This window comes from Heteronotia binoei, chromosome 21, assembly GCF_032191835.1.
Source record: "Heteronotia binoei isolate CCM8104 ecotype False Entrance Well chromosome 21, APGP_CSIRO_Hbin_v1, whole genome shotgun sequence".
In the NCBI taxonomy this organism is placed as follows: domain Eukaryota; kingdom Metazoa; phylum Chordata; class Lepidosauria; order Squamata; family Gekkonidae; genus Heteronotia; species Heteronotia binoei.
This window is the reverse complement of record NC_083243.1, coordinates 158,471,591-158,495,092: the sequence shown is the minus strand read 5'-3', so window position 1 is coordinate 158,495,092 and position 23,502 is coordinate 158,471,591. Positions and strand designations below refer to the sequence as shown.

Genomic DNA, 23,502 nt, shown 5'->3' with positions numbered 1-23,502 from the left:
TATTGCTTTGGTCTTTATGTACTGTTTTATAATATGATGTGAGCTGCCCTGAGCCCCTTTCATGGGGTAGGACAGGATAAAAATCCCCCAAATAAATGAATGAATAAAACATGTTTAACTGTCTACAGAGTGGCTTCCATGTTAGTTAATTCATTTAAATGCCCCTGCAAATCACCCCAGCTTCTAAAATTTCATGCAGGAATGATTTATACATTGATCCCCAAGCATTTTGAAAGGTTCTAAGTCATTTTTGGATAGAATAACATGCATGAATGCCTGAAGTCCTACTAGAAATATGGCGGTTAATTTTAAAAAAATCACCTTTTTTTGCTATAAATTTAATGTTAAGGTAGACAAGTGTCTGGCCACAAGTTGCTACATATAGCAAGCACAACCTGACCCTGTGTCATTCCCAAACGCTACCTGCAGGAAACAAAGTTCCTAAGCATAACAGAACCTGTTTTAGATGGGACTTCCAACCTGACTCATGGCCAGACATGCCATCTAGTTTTGCCCTCAGTAGACAGCTTCCTGATATCTAGTTTCTGAGTGGTAGGAATAATATTGCAAATAAGATAATGATGGTAAAGCGTTTCCAATTAAATAACTGTTGTATAAATGATTACTAATGATGTTAGTGGTGTGACATTTAGTGATAATCTTGTGTACTAAAATTATAATGTAGAAAATAGTCCTTGGCTGTAGACATTAGGATATGAAGGCTGAGACTGAAATTCATTTCCAGAATCATTTAGTGAAGTACTCTGATTAATGATTTTTTCTTTTTGCTTAATATATATGCAGCCAGGAGAAACATGGGAGCAGGACTGTCAGATCTGTACCTGTGACAACAAAACACTGAAGATTGCTTGTTCATCCCACATTTGTGCAAAGTCCCCACTGATCACTTGCACAAAGGAAGGATTTGTACCTATAGAACGTCAACATTCAAAAGACCCCTGCTGTACAGAGACAGTGTGTGGTAAGTTTTTTCAAATGTAGAACAAAACCATGTACATTTTTAGAAATGATATATATAAAATATAGGTTGACTTTACTGTACTATTTATGAATATGGATGATGGATAATTCTAAATTTTATTCCCAGCAAATATAGTACAAGGCTTTAATACATAAATAGATTTCCCATCTTTCCAAAAATAAAATGAATTCTCTTATTTTATATATTTCTTGATTTACAGAATGTGATGTAAGTTCTTGTGCTGTGACCAAAATGGAATGTAACCCAGGCTTCCAGTTAGTGACAGCAACTTCTGAAGATGAATGTTGTTCCATTTATTCCTGTGGTGAGTACCAAGTTACAATATTTTTAAAAAATTGGAAGCAAAATAGCAATGAGCAAATATTCCCTATTTTATTTCTTTTTATATTGGCTTATGATTTTTGTCAAAGGCTTTCATTCTCTGCATTATATAGCGGATTTTGAAAATCCAATTTTGTTGTGTATGCATATTATATGGTTTTCATAGAGAACATATACAGGATTTATAAATGCCATGTACATCACCCATGCACATAATTATGTATAATTTATGATGTTGATTTATTGACATATACTACTGGAAAATGAACATATTATACAGAAAAAAATTCAGTGTGTGAAAACAGAAAATGTCACAAAGAATCATGGTTTTGAGTCATAGTTTTGGAGTAAAAGCACTAGAGATGAAAAAATCAAAGTAGTCTTTAGAATTTATTCACAGAATTCTAATATTTGGAGGAGAATGATTGTGATGATCTGACTCAAAATGATATTTACTTATTTGCCACTATAGTTCTTTCCAAAATCTGTATAGCAGAAAACCAATGGAAAAGTCTATAAAATCCATAAAAGTCTATAAAATAGGAAACCAGAAGACTCCAACACTGTGTTTTTCTTTTATTTTACTCCCAGTACCAAAAGGCGTATGTGTTTCTAAAGGAACTGAGTATCAGGTAAGCACTGCCATATACTACAAGGGCATGGCTTTAAGTATTAACTTGTCTTTAGAGATATGACAACTTTCAATTTTTTTTAATCAGTTTTTTTTTAAATCATGACTAAGTAAATATCTCTCTGTAGTCATATTAAAGGATCTGAGCTTTATGATGCTGTGGTAGCATTGTTCTAATTTGTGGTTTTTCTGTTATACTTTGGCAGATTTAAACATTTCTGTTTTGGAAAATTCTTCTATTCTATAATACTCTTGTGGGTGTGGTTATGTTCTGAATAAAACTTGGTTGGTCTTAAAGGTGCAACTTGACTCCTGCTTTGTTCAACTCTTGTGGGTGTGTTTTATTTAATGTTCCTTGAGTGTTTAACAGCTAGAAACAGTTCACCTCTTGTGTCTCCACCTGCTGCACAACCTTGTGAAGCTATATGCATGAATATATATTTCTGGTTTTGTATAAATTTACTAAACAGAATTTCCCACTCTGCTTACCTCTTTTAAGCCTGGATCATTGGTATCTTTAAACTCTTGTGATGAATGCATTTGTACTGACACAAAGGATCCTGAGACCCAAATCAATCAAATTCAGTGTTCTCCAGTAAAGTGTTCTACAGAATGCCCACAGGTAAATAGTCATTCTGTTGGCAGCCTTCTGCTCTGTTGCTTGTTTTAGAAGCTTTTCACACTTACCATTTTAAACTGGAAGGGAATCGTTACTGTGTCATAAGGGAGTAATCCAGTACAGGGATGGGAATTTCACACAGCACTTTCCCTTCTAGGAGGGATCCATCACTGAAGCTCTGTGCCATTTCATACAGTTCAACTTTCCCATTTGTGCCCCTTTTCACTGGGCTGGGCGTGATCTCACCGTTTAAGAGCAATGTGACAGTGTATGACAATGGAGTCCATGCATCCCAATCATGGTGCTGTTGCACCAGTGTGTTTCAGCATCATATTCCGGTAGGAGTCAGTTACTAAACTGGGTCTGTCTGAAATGACAGAAAACCCCCGTTACTGGGCAGTAACTGGCCAGCTGCCATACCGGAATACTTAGGCTATGTGAAAAAGTTTAGTCTCTAGTCACCTTTCTTTCTGTCCAGACCCTGTGCCATTGTATGACTGTGTTTATTAGAGCATCGCTGCCCTCTCATTATAATGCTTGATTCTCCTAAGAATATGGATCCAGAAAGGCATGGTGTGAGAACGTTTCATTAAGAGGTTGCTCTACCATAGAGAAGTTGAGCTAAGGCTGCCAAGTCTTACCTTGGCTTTGGTGGGGGATTATTCTTTGTGCGCATGGCATGATGTCACCTGTAAGTGCCAGGGACACTCTAGGATTTGGGTAAAAAGTCTCTAGTACCATAGAGTTTTTACCTAAATGCTAGAGTGTCCCCCACGTGACATGCCCAGCATGATGATGTCACTTCTGAGTGATGTCACCATGCTGGGCATGTTGCATGATGATGGAGTTCTTCAAGGGCAGGACTCCCTCCAGTGACAAGCTCCATACCATCAGATTGGGGGCCCCGAACGAGAAGAATCCCTCCCTCAGTGGAAGCTTGGCAGCCCTATGTTGGGCTGATCCTGATATTGGTATTGTATTTTATTTACTTTTATTTTATTTACTATTTTATTGGCTTTCTTCCCAGTGGAGACCCAAAGCAGCTTACATAGTCCTTCTCCATTTTATCTTTACAACATTACTCATGTTTCTACTTCTTTCTTTTTTATTGTTTATTTTCCCCATTTTTCATACTCATATGTTTATAGTGCATGCAAGGTACAAAAACAAAACTAGTCGAAGATACGAGATATGAGACATATACAGTGGTAAAAACCAGTTTAGAATCCTGGGTTATGTGTGTATGGGCATAAATCTATTTAATCCATGTGGCTGCTGTACTCATACATCATGGGTTACTGGAGTTAATTTCTAACTGGGATCTCTAAGCAAGAAGGGAGGAGGCAAGGAAAGAGTATATGTGAGTCTCCAACAAACCAGTCTTGTTCAATTTACTATCAGTTGCAAATGATGCCTAAACACAACCAGTGTTGAACAGTATGCTGCACTCGGTTCAATTTATTAAGCTCCATCTTAGACTACGTACCTTCAGACAAACAGGAGAAAGAATTCTGTGGGCTAATATGGCTCTTTGAATATGAGAGTTGTGTTTCTATTGATCTGTCACCTTCCAGTCCAATTGTCAGTACACAGTCCAAAATTACACTCTAAATAAAATTTTGTTGATCTTAAAGGTGCTACTGGACTCTAACTTAGTCCAAAACTGGGTAAACTAGAAACAAGAATGAGTGTGTCCAGTATCCAGGGCCAGCCCTTTCACTAGGCAGCCCAGGTGGCTGCCTGGGGCGCAACCCTGGCAAGATGCTGGTGCGAGCCCCAGGAGGGTGCTGGAATGGCCCCTACCCCACCCCCATCTCTGTGGTGAGGGAAATACCAGTAAAAGCGGCTGAGGGGGAGCCACGCACTTACACTGCTGAGCGCGCCACAAGGGCTGCCTGTCACTCTGCTGGCTGCGTCAGACACAGGGGCAGAGCTAGGGCAGCCTCACAGCGCACTCCGCAGTGAAGGCGCGTGGCTGGTCCCCGCTGGTTTCAGAGGGGGCAGGGCACCTTGCCTAGGGTGCTGTTCTGCCTCGAGCCACTGCTACCAGTATCTACAAGCCTCATTTATAGGCCTGTGATACACAATGATAATGTGAGCAAAGGCTGTGGCTTACACAGAAAGGACTGGTCACTAATTCTGCCTTGTAAATCTATTGAAGTTCTTGTCAACCTCCCTGCCATTGGTTCCATCCCAATGCCCAAACTGACCACCAAAGCTGTGACAAAATGCAGTGAAAACAAATGCAAATCCATAATGACTCAAACCCAGAGAGGGTAGGAGGGAGAACCTGAAAGGAGCTGGGGGGGAACACTCTGTGGTAGCTGGCCCAATAGAGAGGAATAGAAGCTCCAAGCTCTGGAACTGCCTCCTGCAGAGTTACACCCCTCCAGCCAGCCCTCAGGAGAGCTGGTTAGCCAGCCAGAGCTCGAAGCAAGGTCCCCACCTCCTCCCCCAAGCTTCTGAAGCACACTCAGAGCTGAGGACGCAGCCTCCCTTTTCTCGCTCCCAGCCCTGTCGTTGCAAATGCAGACCCAGGTGAGGCCAGGGCCAATGCTTGTAAAGTCTTTTCGTAGTTCCATTCATGGATTCTGTTACTCATACAGCTGTCCCATCCCATGAAGTGAGTGGGCAACAAGGAGCTCCACAAGCCACTGAAGCAAACAGAGGACTCTGTGTCATTATTGTAGACAACCTAAGAAAACAGCAGTTTCTTCACATCTTTCCTTCTTTAGGGTTTCCACTATACCCATGAAGAAGGGAAATGCTGTGGTGAATGCATACAGGTTTCTTGTATAGCAAACTTTTCATCTGGGACAGTGGTTGTTGAGGTATGTGTTCACTTTCTTTAAATGTACACTTTTGCTCATTACATTATAAAACATACACACACCATAGCTGTCAAACACAAAGACTGAAATGTATATTCATATCAATTGTGTGTGTGTGTGTTTTTTGGGGGGAGAGAATTCTGTCCTACTTAATTGAGCCAGATCACTATTTTTTTTAGGACAGTCAGTCTGGTATCTTTAGACTTCAGAATCCATTCTGCTGTTCTAGGAATAGCAGTTTACCTGATGTCATCATGGGCATACAATACTCTCTGCTGCTACAAAATGCAGTATTTCAGTACCTTTTTTTCCCCTTTGGAAGTATGGACACATAGTTTAACAAAATAAAATCTTGCAAACAGGGAACTTCTACATACAAATCTTTTTTACATACACTCCACCACTGACAACCAATATTCTTTCACCTTTGTACACAACCACCACATATGTATATAGTCAGCTTTTGCAGACCAACAGTATCAACAAGAGTATCAATACATTTTTGCCAATTTATGTGGTGTCAAGTGCCACTGGTGAAGCATCTTCAACAGATTTTCTCTAAATAGCTTAGAAATACAGAATGGGTATTTATAAAAAGTCCATGCATGTTCTAAGATATCATGGCTCAAGTATTTCTCCCATTTATGTTGGAAAGAGTATTTCACATTGTAGTTATTGTTTGGAAAGCATATGTTCATTATCCCACAAAACAGTTTCTTCAAATTTTGTTAATTTTCTAATACTGACATTTTCATACATGTTTCTAAGCAAATAGCTTTTAAGCTGTATATAGTCAAACCATTTTATATTCTTGTTGCTGATTTGGTCTACCATATCAAAGTCCCATACTTTTTTATTATTAACAAATGCTTTATAGGTATCTATGCCATGTGGATTGTAAATGGATTATTTAAATCCAATGTTTTATATTCTATTAAGATCTCTAACTGCTGAAGCTAGTGGAGAAATCGCAGCTAATAATTCTTTTTCTATATATGTCCCAAATTTTTAATAAACCATTCACAATCCAAATATTGTTTTTGTATTCTGTTTTTCCTTTCAGGTGAATCATACATATTAGCTGAATTTCTATGGGAATTGCGCTCCATGTTCATCTAATAAAAGTCCTATGCATCAATGAAAACTCCTTTGCTGAATTATTTTTTCCTTTTGCTCAATTACTTCTATACTTGTTGGTCTTATTTCTATTATTACTGCCTCTTTCAGGTGGGAAATCTCTATAAGGATTCACAAGACAACTGTACTCAATATATGTGCTCTAAATCATCACGTCAGTTTTTTCTGATCAGCACAAGAATATCCTGCCCATTGATCGATCAAACAAGGTGTATTCCAGTGAGTATTTTTACAGGTTTTTATGAATCAAGTGAACATCTGGCATTTCCAGCTATCATGGCTCAGAGCCTCCATGAGTGACATGAGTAGGAAGAGCTTTGGGCAATGAAGGTACATGTGGTAGGAGTGATTTGTCAGGGTAAATGTGGCTTATGGGTCTCCCACTTCTTGTGGCTCTGTTTCTACTGCTAGTTTCTGTGGGACAATTCACTAACTTATAAGTTTTGGACCCGTAACTGCAGCATAGATTTATGGCAGTGGAACAAATGAATGGATTAGAATAATAGAATTGCAGAGTTGGAAGGAACCTCCAGGGTCATCTAGTCCAACCCCCTGCACAATGCAGGGAATTCATGAATACCTCCTCCTAAGTTCACAGAATCAGAATTATTGTCAAATGGTCGAGTCCAGTGGTCCCCAACCACCAGACTGTGGACTGGTACTAGTCCGTGACCTGCTAACAACTGGGCCACAGACTGAAGCAGAAGCACCACACTGCCCCTGCCCACCCAGGACCCAGGCAAATGAAAGAGGCGGTGTGGCCTCACTCCTAGGCAGGGATGCAGCCTCGGAGCAAGGCTGCACCACCTCTTTTGTCTACCGGGTCCCAGGCCAGCAGAAGGGGCAGTACTGCTGTGATCTTAGCCAAAATCACATTGTCACTACTGTTGATTCTCACCAACAAGGATTGATTGATAAAGTGGAAATAGTGGGCACCTTCAGCAGCAGTGACCATGTGATTTTGGAATTTACAGTCTTAGAGAAAGGAAAAACTATACGTAGTCAGACCTACAGGTTGGACTTTAGAAAGGCAAACTTCGATAAACTTAGTACTATGCTGGGTAAAATCCCATGGTCAGAAATACTTAGGAAGAAGGGGGTTCAGGAGGGGTGGGAGTTTCTTAAAAGTGAAATACTGAAAGCACAATCACAGACGGTTCCTGTGAGAAGAAAAAATGGGAAAAGCCTAAAGAAGCCGAGATGGCTCCTAAACTGCTCTCTAAAGACTTGAGAAATAAAAAAACCTCCTTTAGGAATTGGAAGGAGGGCCTTATAACCAAAGATGAATATAAACAAATTACCAGTGCTTGTAGAGAAAAAGTTAGGAAAGCTAAAGCTGAGTATGAGCTTAGGCTTGCCAAAGATGCTAAAAACAACAAAAAATGGTTCTTTTCTTATGTTCAGAGTGAGAAGAAGAGCAAGGATGTGGTGAGCCCATTGTAAGAGCAGGAAAGTGAAATTGTAACAGGTAATGAAGAGAAGGCAGGACTGCTCAATTCCTACTTTTCCTCAGTCTTCTCTTCTGAGGGAAACAGTACTCAGCATGGCAAAAACAGAACATATAATGAATTATGGGGTGGCAACCTAGGATCAGCATAGGAGTAGTACATAAACACATAGTTTTTAAAATTGAAACTAAGTCCTCAGGGCCAGATGAATTGCATCCAAGGATACTAAAAGAGCTTGCGAATGTAATTTCTGAGCCTCTGGCTTTTATTTTTGAGAATTCTTGGAGAGCAGAAGAGGTGCCGGAAGATTGGAGGTGAGCGAATGTTGTCCCCATCTTCAAGAAGGAGGATCCAGGAAACTACCGACCCATTAGCTTGACATCTATCCCTGGAAAAGTTTTAGAACAAATCATCAAATAGTTGGTCCTGGAACATTTAGAATGGATGTCTGTGATTACTAAGAGCCAGCATGGGTTTCTCAAGAACAAGTCATGTCAGACTAACCTGATCTCTTTTTTTGAGAAAATGACTACCTTGCTGGATCAGGGGAATGCTGTAGACATCGTTTATCTTGATTTCAATAAGGCTTTTGATAAGGTTCCACATACTATCCTTGTTAATACGTTGGTAAAATGTGGTTTGGATCCTGTTACCGTTAGGTGGATCTGTAATTGGTTGACAGATTGCACCCAAAAAGTGCATGTGAATGGATCCTCATCCTCTTGGAGAGAAGTGACAAGTGGAGGGCCTCAAGGATCTGTCCTGGGACCTGTTTTGTTCAACATCTTTATAAATGATTTGGATGAAGAAATTGAGGGAATGCTTATTAAATTTGCAGATGATACTAAATTGGGAGGGGTTGCAAATACAGTAGAACAGTGGTCCCCAACCTTTTGGAACCAGAGACCAGTTTTGTGGAAGACAATTTTTCCACAGACCGGAGGGAGGGGGTGTTGATGGTTTCGGGATGATACAATTGTGGACTTTATTTTGGTGTGGTGATTAAGTGTGTAGACTCTTATCTCGAGAACAAGGTTTGATTCCCCACTCCTCCACTTGTAGCTACTGGAATGGCCTTGGGTTAGTTATCGTTCTTGCAGAGTTGTCATTGAAAGGGCAGCTTCTGGGGAGAGCTCTCTCAGCCTCACCCACTTCACAAGGTGTCTGTTGTGGAGGAGGAAGATAAAGGATATTGTGAGCCACTCTGAGATTCAGAGCTGAGGGCAGGATATAAATCCAGTGTCGTCATCTTCTCCTTCTTCCTTCTTCTTACTACTACTACTACATTGTTGCTAACAGGCCGTGGACCAGTACCGGTTCACGGATCAGGGGTTGGGGACCCCTACAGTAGAAGACAGATGAAGGATACAGGATAATCTTGACAGGCTGGAAATCTAGGCTAAAGCCAATAAAATGAATTTTAACAGGGATAAATGTAGAGTTCTGCATTTAGGTAAGGAAAATCCAATGCATGGTTTTAGGATGGGGGAGACTTGTCTTAGTAGTAGTATGTGCGAAAAGGATCTAGGGGTCTTAGTGGACCATACGCTGAATATGAGTCAACAGTGTGATGTGGTGGCTAAAAAGGCAAATGCAATTTTGGGCTGTATCAACAGAAGTATAGAGTCCATATCACATGAAGTGATGGTTTAATTTTACTCTGCTCTGGTAAGACCTCACCTGGAATATTGTGTTCAGTTTTGGGCACCACATTTTAAGCAGGATACAGACAAGCTGGAGGGTGACAAAGATGGTGATGGGTCTGGAGACCAAGTCCTATGAAGAAAGGTTGAAGAAGCTGGGCATGTTCAGCCTGGAAAGGAGGTGGCTGAGAGGTAATATGATCACCATCTTCAAGTACTTGAAGGGCTGTCATATAGAGGCTGGTGCAGAATTGTTTTCTGTGGCCCCAAAAGGTAGGACCAGAACCAATGGGTTGACATTAAATCAAAAGAGTTTCTGGCTGAACATTAGGAAGAACTTCCTGACCGTTAGAGTGGTTCCTCAGTGGAACAAGCTTCCTCAGTAGGTAGTGGCTTCTCCTCCTTGGAGGTTTTTAAACAGAGGCTAAATGGCCATCTGACAGCAATGAGGATCTCTTATCCACTCTCTGATCCATTCTCTGATCCAGCAAGGTAGTAACTTTCTAAAGAAAACATTCAAGGTTAGTCTGACATGACTCATTCTTGAGAAACCAAAATAAACAAAACTACAGGAGTGTGAAATCTAAATAAGCCAATAACAAAACTCTCCATCTTGAATATTATTACAAATATGTAGAAATTTATCAGTATTGTCTATATATGAATCTCATACAAATTTATATCATATTCATAGGTATACATTCATAGACACCAGTGCAAAAATGTATCAGCATCCAAATATCAGTGACTTGAAAATTACAGAGCTTAGTCATACGATTTTTTCAACTATCAAACCATTCAATTACAAATGTGATAATGGCAGTGCACAAAAACACAACTATATTCCTACCGACAGATTTTTATGACTACATAGTCCGTTTCGTGCCTTCATCAGGGGAATAGGAATTCGTATTTCTTTCATCTTGTTGAGAATCCGGTGTATTTGTAGGCTTCCTCTTTGCTGTCCCACCTTGTTCTCGCAGCACTAGCAAGTTCCAATTAGAATGAGTCAAGCTCCTTCAATATTTATCCATTGAACAATATCAGTGGTTCATCCTGTTTCTCCGGTATAATACTCAATGGCGTCCTTGAGAAACATCTGATGACGCTTAGTAATCACAGCCATCTTTTCTAAATGCTCAAGAACTGACTGGTATTTAAAACTTTTCCAGGTATAGATGTCAAGTTGTCAAGGTCAGTAGTTACCAGGATCCTCCTTTTCCCCCTTTTTGTAGATGGGGGCAACATTTACCCTCCTCCAATCTTCTGACACTTCACCTATTCCCCAGGAATTCTCAAAAATAATGACCATAGGCTCAGAAATTACATCCACGAGTTATTTTAGTACCCTCGGATGCAGTTCATTTGGTCTCGAGGACTTAGTTTCATTTAAATTAACTAGGTGTTTATGTACTACCCTTATGTCAATCTTGGGTTGCAACTCCCTTCTGTCATCAGTATATGCTATACAATATATAGAAATGTCTGTATTACTGAACAGAAACTATAATAAGCAGTTTTTAAAAATGAAGGTGTGAAAAAGAGCATCAGAATCTGAGATATTGCCATGTTTGTTTTAAAAACAGGGAACTATTCAAACCACGCCAGATGGATGCTGTCAGACCTGTGAGTGTGCTTTTCATGTTAGCTTATAAAAGAGAATACATATTTTGCTGTGAACCTCATCATAAAACTTAATCTAGATTACTTTTATTTGGGTTCCTGTTTATCAGCAGGTGAGGCCCGGAAATGAAAGCAACAACAGAAGAACAGTGCTTGCTCTGATATCCATGTGTTAGATTGGGACAAAACAATTTGCTTGTGGCTTGCTTCCACCTCTCCATTGCTTTAGTTCTCACTAGTGCTCCTACTATCTATATGAGGGGTGTCAAATGTGTGCCCATGGGCCTAATCCATCCCCCACAGGGCTCCAACCAGGCCTGCCAGCAAGTAGCCAGCCTCTGCTTCCTTCTCCCTCTTTTCTTCCTTTGGTCACCATTTTTGTATTTCTTTGCCACAATGCAGTCAAGCATAGGGTTGCCAATCCCCAGGTGGGGGCAGGGGATCCCCCGGTTTGGAGACCCTCCCCCCACTTCAGGGTCGTCAGAAAGCGGGGGGAGGGGAGGGAAATGTTTGCTGGGAAATCTGTTATTCCCTATGGAGATTTATTCCCATAGAAAATAATGGAGAATTGATCTGTGGGTATCTGGGGCTCGGGGGGGGCTGTTTTTTGAGGTAGAGGCACCATATTTTCAGTACAGTATCTAGTGCCTCTCTCCAAAATATTCCCCAAGTTTCAAAACGATTGGACCAGGGGGTCCAATTCTATGAGCTCCAAAAGAAGGTGCCCCTATCCTTCATTATTTCCTATGGAAGGAAAGCATTGAAAAGGTGTGCCGTCCCTTTAAATGTGATGGCCAGAACTCCCTTTGGAGTTCAATTATGCTTGTCACAGCCTTGATCTTGACTCCACCCCAATGTCTCCTGGCTCCACTCCCAAAGTCTCCTGGCTCCACCCCCAAAGTTCCCAGATATTTCTTAAATTGGCCTTGGCAACCCTAGTCAAGCAAAGCAGTCTCTGACTCTTTCCCTCTTCCCCCTCCCCACACAGAGTAGCAAGACAAAAAGCTCTTACCTTGAATAAAACTGAGTTGGTCTCCTCCAAGGGGGGAGAGCTACAGAGCCAAGCTCCTCCAATGACTGAGGCACCTCCTCCCTTGGAGAAGAGGGATGGGGAAGAGAGAAAAGGCAAGGAGAGGCTGCTTTGCTGGGCTGCCTCAATAGCAGAGGAGAAATGCAAAAAGTACCTTAAAGAGCAACACAGTTTTATTCAAGGTAAGAGCCTTTTGCCTTTCTACTCTGTGTGTGTTTGTTTTATTAAGCTTGTTTTGCCAAGGCTTTCCTGGGCAGCACCAGTGCTGGGGGTTCTGCTGCTGCAAGCAGAGCCCCGCCCCCGACTTCCAGTGGGGGGGGGGTGGCAGCAGGCTGCTTAGAGCTTGGCTCTGAGCCCCCTCACTGCTGCCCTGACCCTGCTCAGCTTTCCCAAGACCCAGGAAGGCTGAGCAGGATCAGGGCTGCAGCGGGTGTGCTTGGAGCCTGGCTCCGAGCATGCCCAATGCTGCACCACCCCTGAACCCACCCAGCCAACCCGGGAAGCCTGGGCAGGGTCGGGGAAACAGCAGGTGCATTCGGAGCTAGGCTCCAAGAGCACTCGCTGCTGCCCTGATCCTGCTCAGCCTTCCTGGGTCTCAGAAAAGCTGAGCAGGGTCAGAGCAACAGAGTGTGCTCGGAGCCATGCTCCAAGTGTGCCCCTCCTGAGACACCCCGCCGACCCCACTCAGCCTTCCTGGGGCCAGGAGGACTGGGCAGGGGGTGGCTGCCTTCACGTTCCCTGGATCTGTAGCACAATGCAAAAGCAGCCCAGTGGTGCCTGTACACTGAGGCTGCACAGGCGCCACCCGCTTTACATTCCCTGGGTCTGTACAGCAAAAGCAGCCCAGTGGCATGTGTGCTCCATGGAGTCTGCTTCCTGTTGGGGAAGGCAGGCTCCAAGTAGCACACACATCACGCATGGGGAGAAGGGATGCCTAGCAGTGCCCCTTAGGCCAAGTGGCCCCCGAGATAGCTGCCTACTTGGTCTATTCCCACGTGCCAGGCATGTTCCTGGGAGCAAATGGGTTCCCTCCACCCTCATAATCCATTCTTTCTCAGTAGGAAAGCTATGACAACTATTTAGATAAGAAGTAACAACAAGGTGGATTAGGGTAAGAGTATGTGTCCAGCATATTTCCTTTGAAGACTAGAGACTTTGAACCTAGGTTTCTCATATAGTAGGCTGATACTGACCACAATGCATTGCTGTCTCCCTAGTCTGGCACTACCTCATAGGGACTGTAGTTATTTTTCTGGGGAAGACCATAGTTTTGTAGATAAACACATAGCCCTCAGTCTGTGCCATGGTGCCTTCACATGCTTTACAAAGCAACTTATTTACAAAAGCTCACAATGCCCAGTCATTTCATGTTTTCCCCTGAGTCCTAGGGCACATAGCATTGACCTTGAGATGTCTGTAATGAATGTCAATGGATCAAAAGTGGTCTTGCAACTTTCAGATACACACCTGAAAAACACCTGAACAGTATACGCAACAGTATACTACAATACAGACACTGTCTCCAGATATTGATGCAATAATTCAGAGCAAAAGGTGTCAGTTATCAGTGACCGTTAAACAACATATTGCAAGCATACTTATGCTTTAAGTATGTTTTGTTTAAAAAATTTTAGTTGTATTTATCTGTGCCCTATAAAGTTTATATCTCCATTACCTGGCATTACATTTTATGACACACATGGCCCGGCCCAACAAGGTCTCATTTATGTCAGATTTGGCCCTCATAACAAATGAGTTTGACACCCCTGATCTATATGTTTCTGTCCGATAAAAATGCAGCATGAGTTTTGCAGCAGGCTTCATAGGCCTTTGAAATTTCTAAAAATGATCCTGTATGTCCCAGCAGAAGTCTCATAAGAGCCACACCTAAGTTTATTAGATCCAGATCTTTAACTGGAGTGGTATTGGGTTCTGGTCCACCCATATTGCTTCTGTTGGGGAGTTAATATCTGATTGTTTTTTAACGTATTTGATTCTATGCCATCTTTGATGGACCACCACCAACCCATCCCTCCCTGTCCTGCCTATAGAGCTAATACTCAGGAATGTCTGTCCTATACCTACTGTATCTAAATTGTCATTGAACACCAAGCACTCCAGCTCCCCTATCTTGGTTCAGAGACTTCTAGCATTGATATATGGACACCTATAATGTGTTTTCCCTCCAGTAACCGTTGCCACCCCTGGCCCTTAGTCACCAGACATGGCCCTCAGTCACCATCGTGTCCTCATTCCCCAGTTCTATTATGCTCCTGTCAGTTTTACCCTGCGTGTTTGTGCAATCATCCCTTTGGACTGACTTGTCCCTAACTGGAGGCTCCCCAGCTCCTGTCAGCTTTCCCCTTGAGATTAGTTTAAAAGCTACTCTGCACTTTTTAAATGTTACTTGCCAGCAGCCTGGTTCCCTTTTGGTTCAAGTGAAGCCCATTTCTATTGCACAGATTTGGCTTGTCCCAGAAATTTCCACATTGCCTATCAAATTTAAGCCCTTCCTCCTGGCATCACTTTCTTATCCACACATTGAGATCTCTGATCTATGCCTGTCTAGTCATCCTTCCTTTCTGAGAATGCTACCTTTAAGGCCCTGGCCTTTAACTTTCTGCCTAGTAACCTAAATTTTTCCTCCAGGACCACATGGCTACATTTTCCAATATCACTGGTACCAACATGCACCATGACTGCTGACTCCTCCCCATCCCCAGCACTATCTATCTATCTAGACAGCTTATGATGTCCACAACCTTTGCACCAGGCAGGCAAGTCACCATGTGATCAAAACACAGAGCCTACTCTCTATAGTACTAATGACAAAATCACCTACTACAAGAAGCCCCCCTCCCCCCAGCCCCCCAGGGGTATTCTCAGTTTGAGACAATATCAGTGCATTGCTCAAGGAAAGGGTCCCTTCTAAGGAATCGCATCCTCCTCCTCAGACTGACACCTTCTGACCTTGAGACACTCGCTATCCACAACAGTAGAAGAGCAGTCAGCACATGAATGCGACTGTTCTGTTAAGCCCCTGAGGGTCTCTTCCCTAAACTTCTCTGACTCAGTTTCTCCGTATCAGCAACCCTAGCCTCAAGGAAACAAACCTGTTCCATGCAGCGAGCACACACCTGTATTTCCATTCAGTAAGTAGATAATCATACATGTGGCACTGTCTGCAAAATACTTGATAGCCCCCACTCCCCTGCTGGCTTTCTACTTCCATAATTGGTTAGTGGTTTAAAGATATCTAGAATGATGCAGGGTCCCCAGGCTTGATCCCCAAGCTAAGAGCCAGAGACCAAGAGCCCTTTGATTCTCCCCAAAGCTGACACCTCTGCTTTAAAGCAGCCTTCCAGTTCAGAGGCCCACAGCCCCCACCTCCCAGCAGCAGCACCAGAAGGCGGAGTGTGCAATCAGCTCCAGACAAACAGGTCTTGCTCAATGAACAACACACCAGTGAAAAGACCCAAACAGACTCAGACAAAACCATTGCTCTCCAGCAGACTACAACTACCCACTGACCCTCAAACTATGTCCTCTCTCAAAGCAACCTGTTAACCTGTTAAAGGGGACCCAATAGATGTTGTTTACCTTGACTTCCAGAAAGCTTTTGATAAAGTTCCTCTTCAAAGGCTCCTTAGTAAGCCTTGGAGTAAAAGGAGTAAAAGGACAGGTCCTCTTGTCGATCAAAAACTGGCTAATTAATAGGAAGCAGAGAGTGAGTATAAATGGGCAGTCTTCGCAGTGGAAGACAGTAAGCAGTGGGGTGCCGCAGGGCTCAGTACTTGGTCCTATGCTCTTTAACTTGTTCATTAATGATCTGGAGTTGGGAGTCAGCAGTGAAGTGGCCAAGTTTGCAGATAACACTAAACTATTCAAGGTGGTGAGAACCAGAGAGGATTGTGAGGCACTCCAAAGGAATCTGTTGAGGCTGGGTGAGTGGGCGTCAACGTGGCAGATGAGGTTCAATGTGGCCAAGTGCAAAGTAATGCACAGCTACAAATACAAGTTGACGGGGTGTGAACTGGCAGAAACTGACCAAGAGAGAGATCTTGGGGTCATGGTAGATAACTCACTGAAAATGTCAAGACAGTGTGCGATTGCAATAAAAAAGGCCAACGCCATGCTGGGATTTATTAGGAAGGGAACTGAAAACAAATCAGCCAGTATCATAACGCCCCTGTATAAATCGATGGTGCGGTCTCATTTGGAGTACTGTGTGCAATTCTGGTCACCGCACCTCAAAAAGGATATTATAGCATTGGAAAAAGTGCAGAAAAAGGGCAACTAGAATATATATATATTAGCCACTGTGTGATACAGTGTTGGACTGGATGGGCCATTGGCCTGATCCAACATGGCTTCTCTTAAGTTCTTATGTAATGCTGCCCAGTAGTTTAGCAGTTTAGGAAAGGCAAAAAAGCACACCCACTTTCCCAGCAGCTCTCTCCTGTTTTCTTTATCCCAGCCCAGCTGGCTCACTTCTCAAAATAAAGGTAGATTGCCTGGTATGAGGTATGAAGAGAAGATAGCGGGAAAAGGGGAGAGGCTATAGGAGCTTGAAGGGAAGGCAAAGAGGAAATAGTAGGGGAGAGGAAAGTGAGATACCCCCACAGAAGTCCTTGCAGGTTCTATACTTGTTTTATTTGTTTGTTAGGGTTGCCAGCCTCCAGGTGGGGCCTGGAGATCTCCCACTTTTACAACTGATATCCAGCTGGCAGAGATCAGCTTTCCTGGAGAAAATGGCTGCTTTGAAGGGTGGACTCTATGGCATTGTACCCTGCTGAGGCCCCTCCCCTCCCCCTAAAGTCTCCTGGTATTTTTCAAGGCAGACCTGGCAACCCTATTGTTTGTTGTTGAGAACCATCCTAAATATTATATTCAGAATGTGACGTTCCTTCATTTGTCATTACAGAGGCACTGAACTGACTTGTTACAGTGAAAAGAACAATTATATTAACTTACATTAAAACTGACCAATGTAAAGGGGTATTCCTTATCCTCCATTGATCTCCAGCGGCTCGGCAGTACTGCTGTTGTTAGACCTATCGGCAGTGTTCGATACGGTCGACCATCGGGTGCTGACTTGCCGTCTCGCTGACGTGGGGATTCAGGGGTTGGCTTTACAATGGCTTACCTCTTTCCTCACGGGTCGGGGACAAAGAGTGGCGATTGGGGGTGAACTGTCCCAGAGGTACCCGCTGGACTGTGGAGTCCCTCAGGGGGCAGTTCTCTCCCCGATGTTGTTTAACATCTACATGCGCCCTCTTGCCCAGATTGCCCGGAGATATGAGCTGGGTTGTCACCAGTATGCAGATGACACCCAGCTCTATCTACTTATGGACGGACGGCCTGCCTGTGTCCCAGAAAACCTGGACCTGGTATTTCAGGCTGTATCTAGATGGCTCAGGCTGAGCGGGCTGAAGTTAAATCCATCGAAGACAGAGGTCCTCTGCCTGGGTCGCCGTGGTCCGGGGAGGGAGATTCCCTTACCGGCCCTTGATGGTGTGCCTCTGTCAGCGGCGCACAGGGTTAGGAGCCTGGGGGTGCTATTGGAGCCTACCTTAACTATGGAGGCCCAGATAGCGGCCACTGCCAAGTCCGCATTTTTTCATCTTAGGCGGGCAAGGCAGTTGGCTCTTTTCCTGGAGGACGACGACCTGGCAACAGTGATCCATGCAACGGTCACCTCGAGGTTAGACTACTGCAATGCCCTCTACATGGGGCTGCCCGTGTGCCGAACCCGGAAGTTGCAGCTAGTGCAGAATGCCGCTGCCCGGCTGTTATTAGGGCTCCCTAGATGGGAGCACATTCAGCCGGGGCTTCGGGGACTGCACTGGCTGCCGATAACATATCGAGTTCGGTACAAGGTGCTGGTTATGACCTTTAAAGCCCTTTATGGCCTGGGACCTGCCTACCTTAGGGACCGTCTCTCCCCACATGTTCCCCAGAGAGTGCTGAGATCGGGGTCCCAAAACCTCCTTACAATCCCTGGGCCAAAGGAGGCCCGTCTGAAAGTGACCAGAGACAGGGCCTTCTCGATTGCAGCTCCCTGTTGGTGGAATCAGCTCCCGGAAGAGGTGAGGGCCCTGCGGAGCCTTGAACAGTTCCGCAGAGCCTGCAAAACAGTCCTCTTCCGGCTGGCATATAATTAATTGCTATCAGAATGCCTGAACACTCCAATCTATAACACCAGATTATTTAATACTGGAATATTGAAGAATTGATTTAAGGAAGGTTAGCATAGTACATATTGTAGTAAGTTTTATGTGTTTTTATGTATTTTATATGTATTTTATATATTTTATTGTATAATTATAATTATTAATCTATCATGAATGTATTTAAATGGATTCTGTTGGTTTTTATGTTGTAAGCCGCCCTGAGCCCACCTCGGTGGGGTAGGGCGGGATATAAATCGAATAAAATAAATAAATAAATAAATAAATAAATAAATAAATAAATAAATAAATAAATAAATAAATAAATAAATAAATAAATCGATTGTGGCCTAGTTTGCCTCAGTCACTCCTGCTGTATTTGGCCATACAATGCAAGGGGTTTTAAACATGATGTAATTTTTGAAATGTACCTTTGATATCATGGAATTTCCAAATAGCTAATAACTATGAACTCTGGATTTATGAACCTAGAATCATCCAGGATGATTTATGAATAAAAATGCAATGTCAACTGGTCTTATGATAATTATATTTAAATTGTTTTTAGTGAGACAGCAATAATTGGTGCTGAATTTGAACCTGGTGTTTCAGAACCTTTTCCTTTTCAGGTCACCACCTGTCACATAACTGCTCAGTTAGTCTAAGCAGACAATATGTTGCTCGTAATCAGTGTAAATCAGCCACACCTATTTTGGTATCCTCCTGCAAAGGATCATGCAGCACCTACTCTGTGTAAGTAAGAGACTCCTTCAACTCCTTTCTAAAGCATAATGGAACAGATACAGATAATCCCTTTTTTCTGTGCAGGAAACATGTTAACAATTGGAGCGAATCACAATTTGTACCGCAATATAGCAACATGGTTAAGACATAGTTAAGGCTCTTCAAGTCAGGGGGAAATCATCACCTGAACCTGTAGTGACAATCAAATAAACCAGGTGGCCAACGGTAGCTCTCCAGATGTTTTTTGCCTACAACTCCCATCAGCCCCAGCCAGCATGGCCGATGGCTGGGGCTGATGGGAGTTGTAGGCAAAAAAAATCTGGAGAGCTACCGTTGGCCACCCCTGAAATAAATCACTTTAGACTTTCTACTCATAGTGTTGAAATTGTCACACAAATGCTTTGCTATCTGTCCCTAATCTCTGTTGATCAGTTGTTTTAGCATGAGTCCAAGGCCATGCAAATTGTTCATCAATAAATGCAGAAAAGGGGTGTGCATTTGGATCTACATGAATCAAAAAATATATCCAAAAAACACCTTATTGGTATCTTTCTGGTATATTTCTGCATCCCATTTTTTCTGGAAAGAGAGTTGCTGGAACTTTCCAGGGGGAAGTGAAGGAGAAACACGTGGGTGCCCCTCATGAACTTTTAAACATTTTTTGAGATTTTTGTTTCCTCTAAGCGGTTCCAGAACTTTGTTCCACCATATTCCCCCAGGTAGAATGCCCTGCATGTTCTTCAATACAGTTGTATGAAAGTGCTTGAAGGGCCTTCTCAATCCTACCTCAGTACATGACAGGATAACTGTATTGTCAGCATATAGAAGCATTGGATGGATATATTTGCCAAGTTTGGAGAGTGAAATTCCAGATTGTGTAAGGATTTGACTATAGAATTTATGTAAAAGTTGAATAATAAAGAAGCAAGTATAAGGCCTTGTCTTTATGCAGAGTTGTCAGCAAGGTGAAAATGTATAAGGGCCAAAAATCTTTCTATAGAGGACTCCTCAAGTTTTGACCAGAGTCTAATATGTGAAATATTGTCAAACACCATTATATAATCTACAATTGACCAAAGTCTGATTTTATGACACACAGCAGAAAAGTGCACCACTAGACCATCTGGAGCACTTTATGAAGCATTTGTAGATTATAAAATGGCAGAGCCCCAGTGGAACCCCAGTTGAGCCTGCAACAAGAGTTCTATCTGCAGGATCTGCTGCTTTGTGAATTCTTATGGGCAGTTTTTTTAAAAGGGACAGCCCAAAGATTCCTAGCTGAGCTGCACCTTAGTTGTTTTTTTCTCTGTACTTTTTCAATTTGGGTCTGTTGAACTTGAAAAAAAATTGGGACTTCCCAAAAATCCTGGATCGAAATACTTTACCAGTATTGGGATCCAGTTTTTTTCCCCCCAGGAATCCTGAAATGTTTTCAGGTGTAATAGATCCAAACCAAAAAATACTGAGAAAAATATTGCACACCCCTAGCGTAGAATCAAAGGCTACTTTCTGATGTGAAGATATACCAGAGACCATCTTGCTTTTCACATAATAGTACATACACCTGTAGGGGAAATGGTCATGCAAAGTGGGAAAGCTTCTTGAGGATGAAGATGTTTGGGTACACATTTGAAATATAAGGCTGAAAAAGAGGCAGAGATCCAGAAAGAGCAAATTCTACACCAAGAGGTCCTCAATGACTTGTCATAATAGCATATTAATGAAAGAAGGGGCATTCTCTAACTTCTGAGCTATCAGAAGCAACCAGATACTGAATGTAGACAGAGCTTCTTATGATCAGTATCTCAGACTATCACACTACACAGAATTATTGAGTTCTGTTCAATATCACTATGCAATGTTGTAGTGTTCTTTCCCTTTCGTCTATCAAAATGGGACAGACACATTTCTTCTAATAGAATTCCCTTCTATGCTATGTTGCAAACTTTAGGATCCACATAGGATTCCATATTTGTTTCTTCCTGTTGCCTGGACAAATCCTCAAAACAACAATGGAAGTGAAAATATAGATTTGGAAATTGGGTCCCATATCTGTCAGCGTAATTTGCCTTTTCCCTTCTGCTAACAATGGCAATGGTTTATTTAATCCATGCATTTTATTAGCCATATTTGCACCAGTATTCACAGAGACATACATAGCTGTTCATTACTGTGAGGGAAACAAAAAGGATGGTAGAAGCTCAGTCTAAATCCTTCCTCTGTTGTAATTTAGCATAGAAAATGACGGAGAGGGAAGCCCAACTTGGGTTAAATCAAAGACATGAGTCGTGGTTTCTATTGATTACAAGTGAAAGAAATGCTTAAAATATTTTTTTCATACAGATATTGTGGAATATCAGTCAAAACATTTCATTTATATGTTTTTCCCCCCTCAGGTTTTCCTTTGTCACTAACAAAATGAAGCACCAATGTACCTGCTGTCATGCGACAAAATATCGTAAATTGAAGGTGAATCTGGTTTGCAGAGGAAGGAAGCGACTCAGATACTCATATCTTCACATTGAAGAATGTGGCTGTATTGAGACAAAATGTCCTTCATAAATCAAGGAATCAAATGTGCTGGGGAAAAAACTTTTCTCAAAAGAAACATGCTTTTTTTGGGAAATGCTTCACAGCAGCCATGACTATTGCAGTGTCTCTTGAGGAAGGTGCACACATATACAAAGCCATTTTTTCCTGTATTGTGAGATATTCAGAATTCCATTTAAGTGATTTAAGTGCTGTAATCATTTCTCTCACTTTGTTTGCTCCAGGAAATTGGACAATTAACAAACAAACTGGGCATTAAATATTTGTCAAACTGTACATGTATATTCTCCTGTTTTCTTTTGCAGTTATCTTACCTAAATTAACTACAATAAACACTTGCGTATTTCATTCCAAAAGGTTTTACAAACAAGAAGAATAGTAGCTTGAAGTGATTTTAAAAATCATATTCTTCTCAGAAGAAGATTGGTCAGAATCTGAATTATGCCTACAACTTTAAAGAGTTTTCAACTTAAAGATAAAGGATTCTGGACTAAAGAACAATATCTATGTCCATTATAGAGTTTGATACATTTATGAAGGATATAGGACAATATCTATTCTGGTACCTCTATTCACTCATCAGAGTCAGAAGAGCAGGGTGGGTGGGTTTCTGTATATGATTTGATATACAGTATGTATTATATACACACAAATGGGGATCCATGAGACTGACTGGAGAGGAACCCATTGTCTCACCCCTCCCACCTGCCATGGCAGCCATTTGGCAGGCAGGGCCACTCTGGCAGTGGGGCTGCTCCCTCCTCATTTCCCATCTGCTTCACTTAACCAGGCTCATCTGGCTCTTCTTCCCCTCTCTGCTAAGGTAGTCATTGTCAGCACATGCGCAGGCAACACGTTTCTTTATTTAGGGGAGAATAAACCTGCCCCCCCCCTTTCATTTGTATAAAGTGTTCAGATTTTTCTGCAAAACCCACTAAACCAGGTCCCATTTGCTGACTCCAGCAACGCAATGCGTGAAGCATGCCCAGCACCAACCCTCTACCATGGCTTCTGCTCCTGCAAGGACACTTCCCAGGCCTCAGAATGGGTGCTCTTTTCCCCTGGCTGGCAGGTTCCCACACATGTGAACCCATCAGACCACTTCCTACCCAGCAGGAGGAATAGAGACACGGCTTTTGTCAAAATCAAGATTTGATGAGGGGATAAGTCCCACATTCCTGGCTCCCCCCTCCCACCCACCAGAGACTGTCAGGGGTGGAGCCATCCTCCTGGGGCCTTGACTTCTGGGTACAAGGAGGAGGCAAAATGGCTACTGTGGTTTTTTTAATTTGGTGAAAAATTGTTTGGTGCAAACTTTATTTTTGGGGGGAGCTGTGCATTTGTACAATGGAAATGGAAGCGGGTTTAAACTTGTGCTATTGCAGCTTATTTTTGGAAAGTGTGCTTTTCTACATTGTGGGGAAAATGTCTGGTGTACTTTGAAAACTGTATTTGAAAAGGAGAGAGAGCTGAAATCACAAATTCCTGGAAATCTCCAGTTCCCACCTAGAGAATGTTTTGCCAGGAATTCTCTCTTCCTGCAAGCCCTAGTGGTTTCCCCACAAGGAACAAGTACCCTTTTTAAACTTAAAGGCACTAGAACGGAGAGGCTGTAATACAAACAGCTCCTCTCTTTATAAAACATAGCCAATTCCCTTGAGAGAGTTCTCTTTTGCAAGGAACAGACACCATTTATTTTTTAAAGCCTGCACAAAAGCTGAGAGAGAGAGACAGAGAGACATCCCCGTTGCC

The 23,502-nt window shown here is 42.5% G+C and overlaps 1 protein-coding gene across 1 annotated transcript in view; it reads left to right on the top strand.

Moving 5' to 3' along the window:
* Positions 1-21,780, top strand: part of LOC132589665 (mucin-5B-like) — a 126,264-nt gene extending 104,484 nt beyond the window's left edge. Inside the window, exons 38-46 of the mRNA XM_060262400.1 lie at positions 805-982; positions 1,203-1,307; positions 1,916-1,956; positions 2,455-2,577; positions 5,310-5,405; positions 6,633-6,761; positions 11,220-11,259; positions 19,086-19,209; positions 21,597-21,780. Of these exons, the coding sequence (XP_060118383.1) occupies positions 805-982; positions 1,203-1,307; positions 1,916-1,956; positions 2,455-2,577; positions 5,310-5,405; positions 6,633-6,761; positions 11,220-11,259; positions 19,086-19,209; positions 21,597-21,762 (1,002 nt within the window). The 3' untranslated portion in view covers positions 21,763-21,780. The remainder of the gene's footprint in view (positions 1-804; positions 983-1,202; positions 1,308-1,915; positions 1,957-2,454; positions 2,578-5,309; positions 5,406-6,632; positions 6,762-11,219; positions 11,260-19,085; positions 19,210-21,596) is intronic.
* Positions 21,781-23,502: the final 1,722 nt, after the last annotated feature.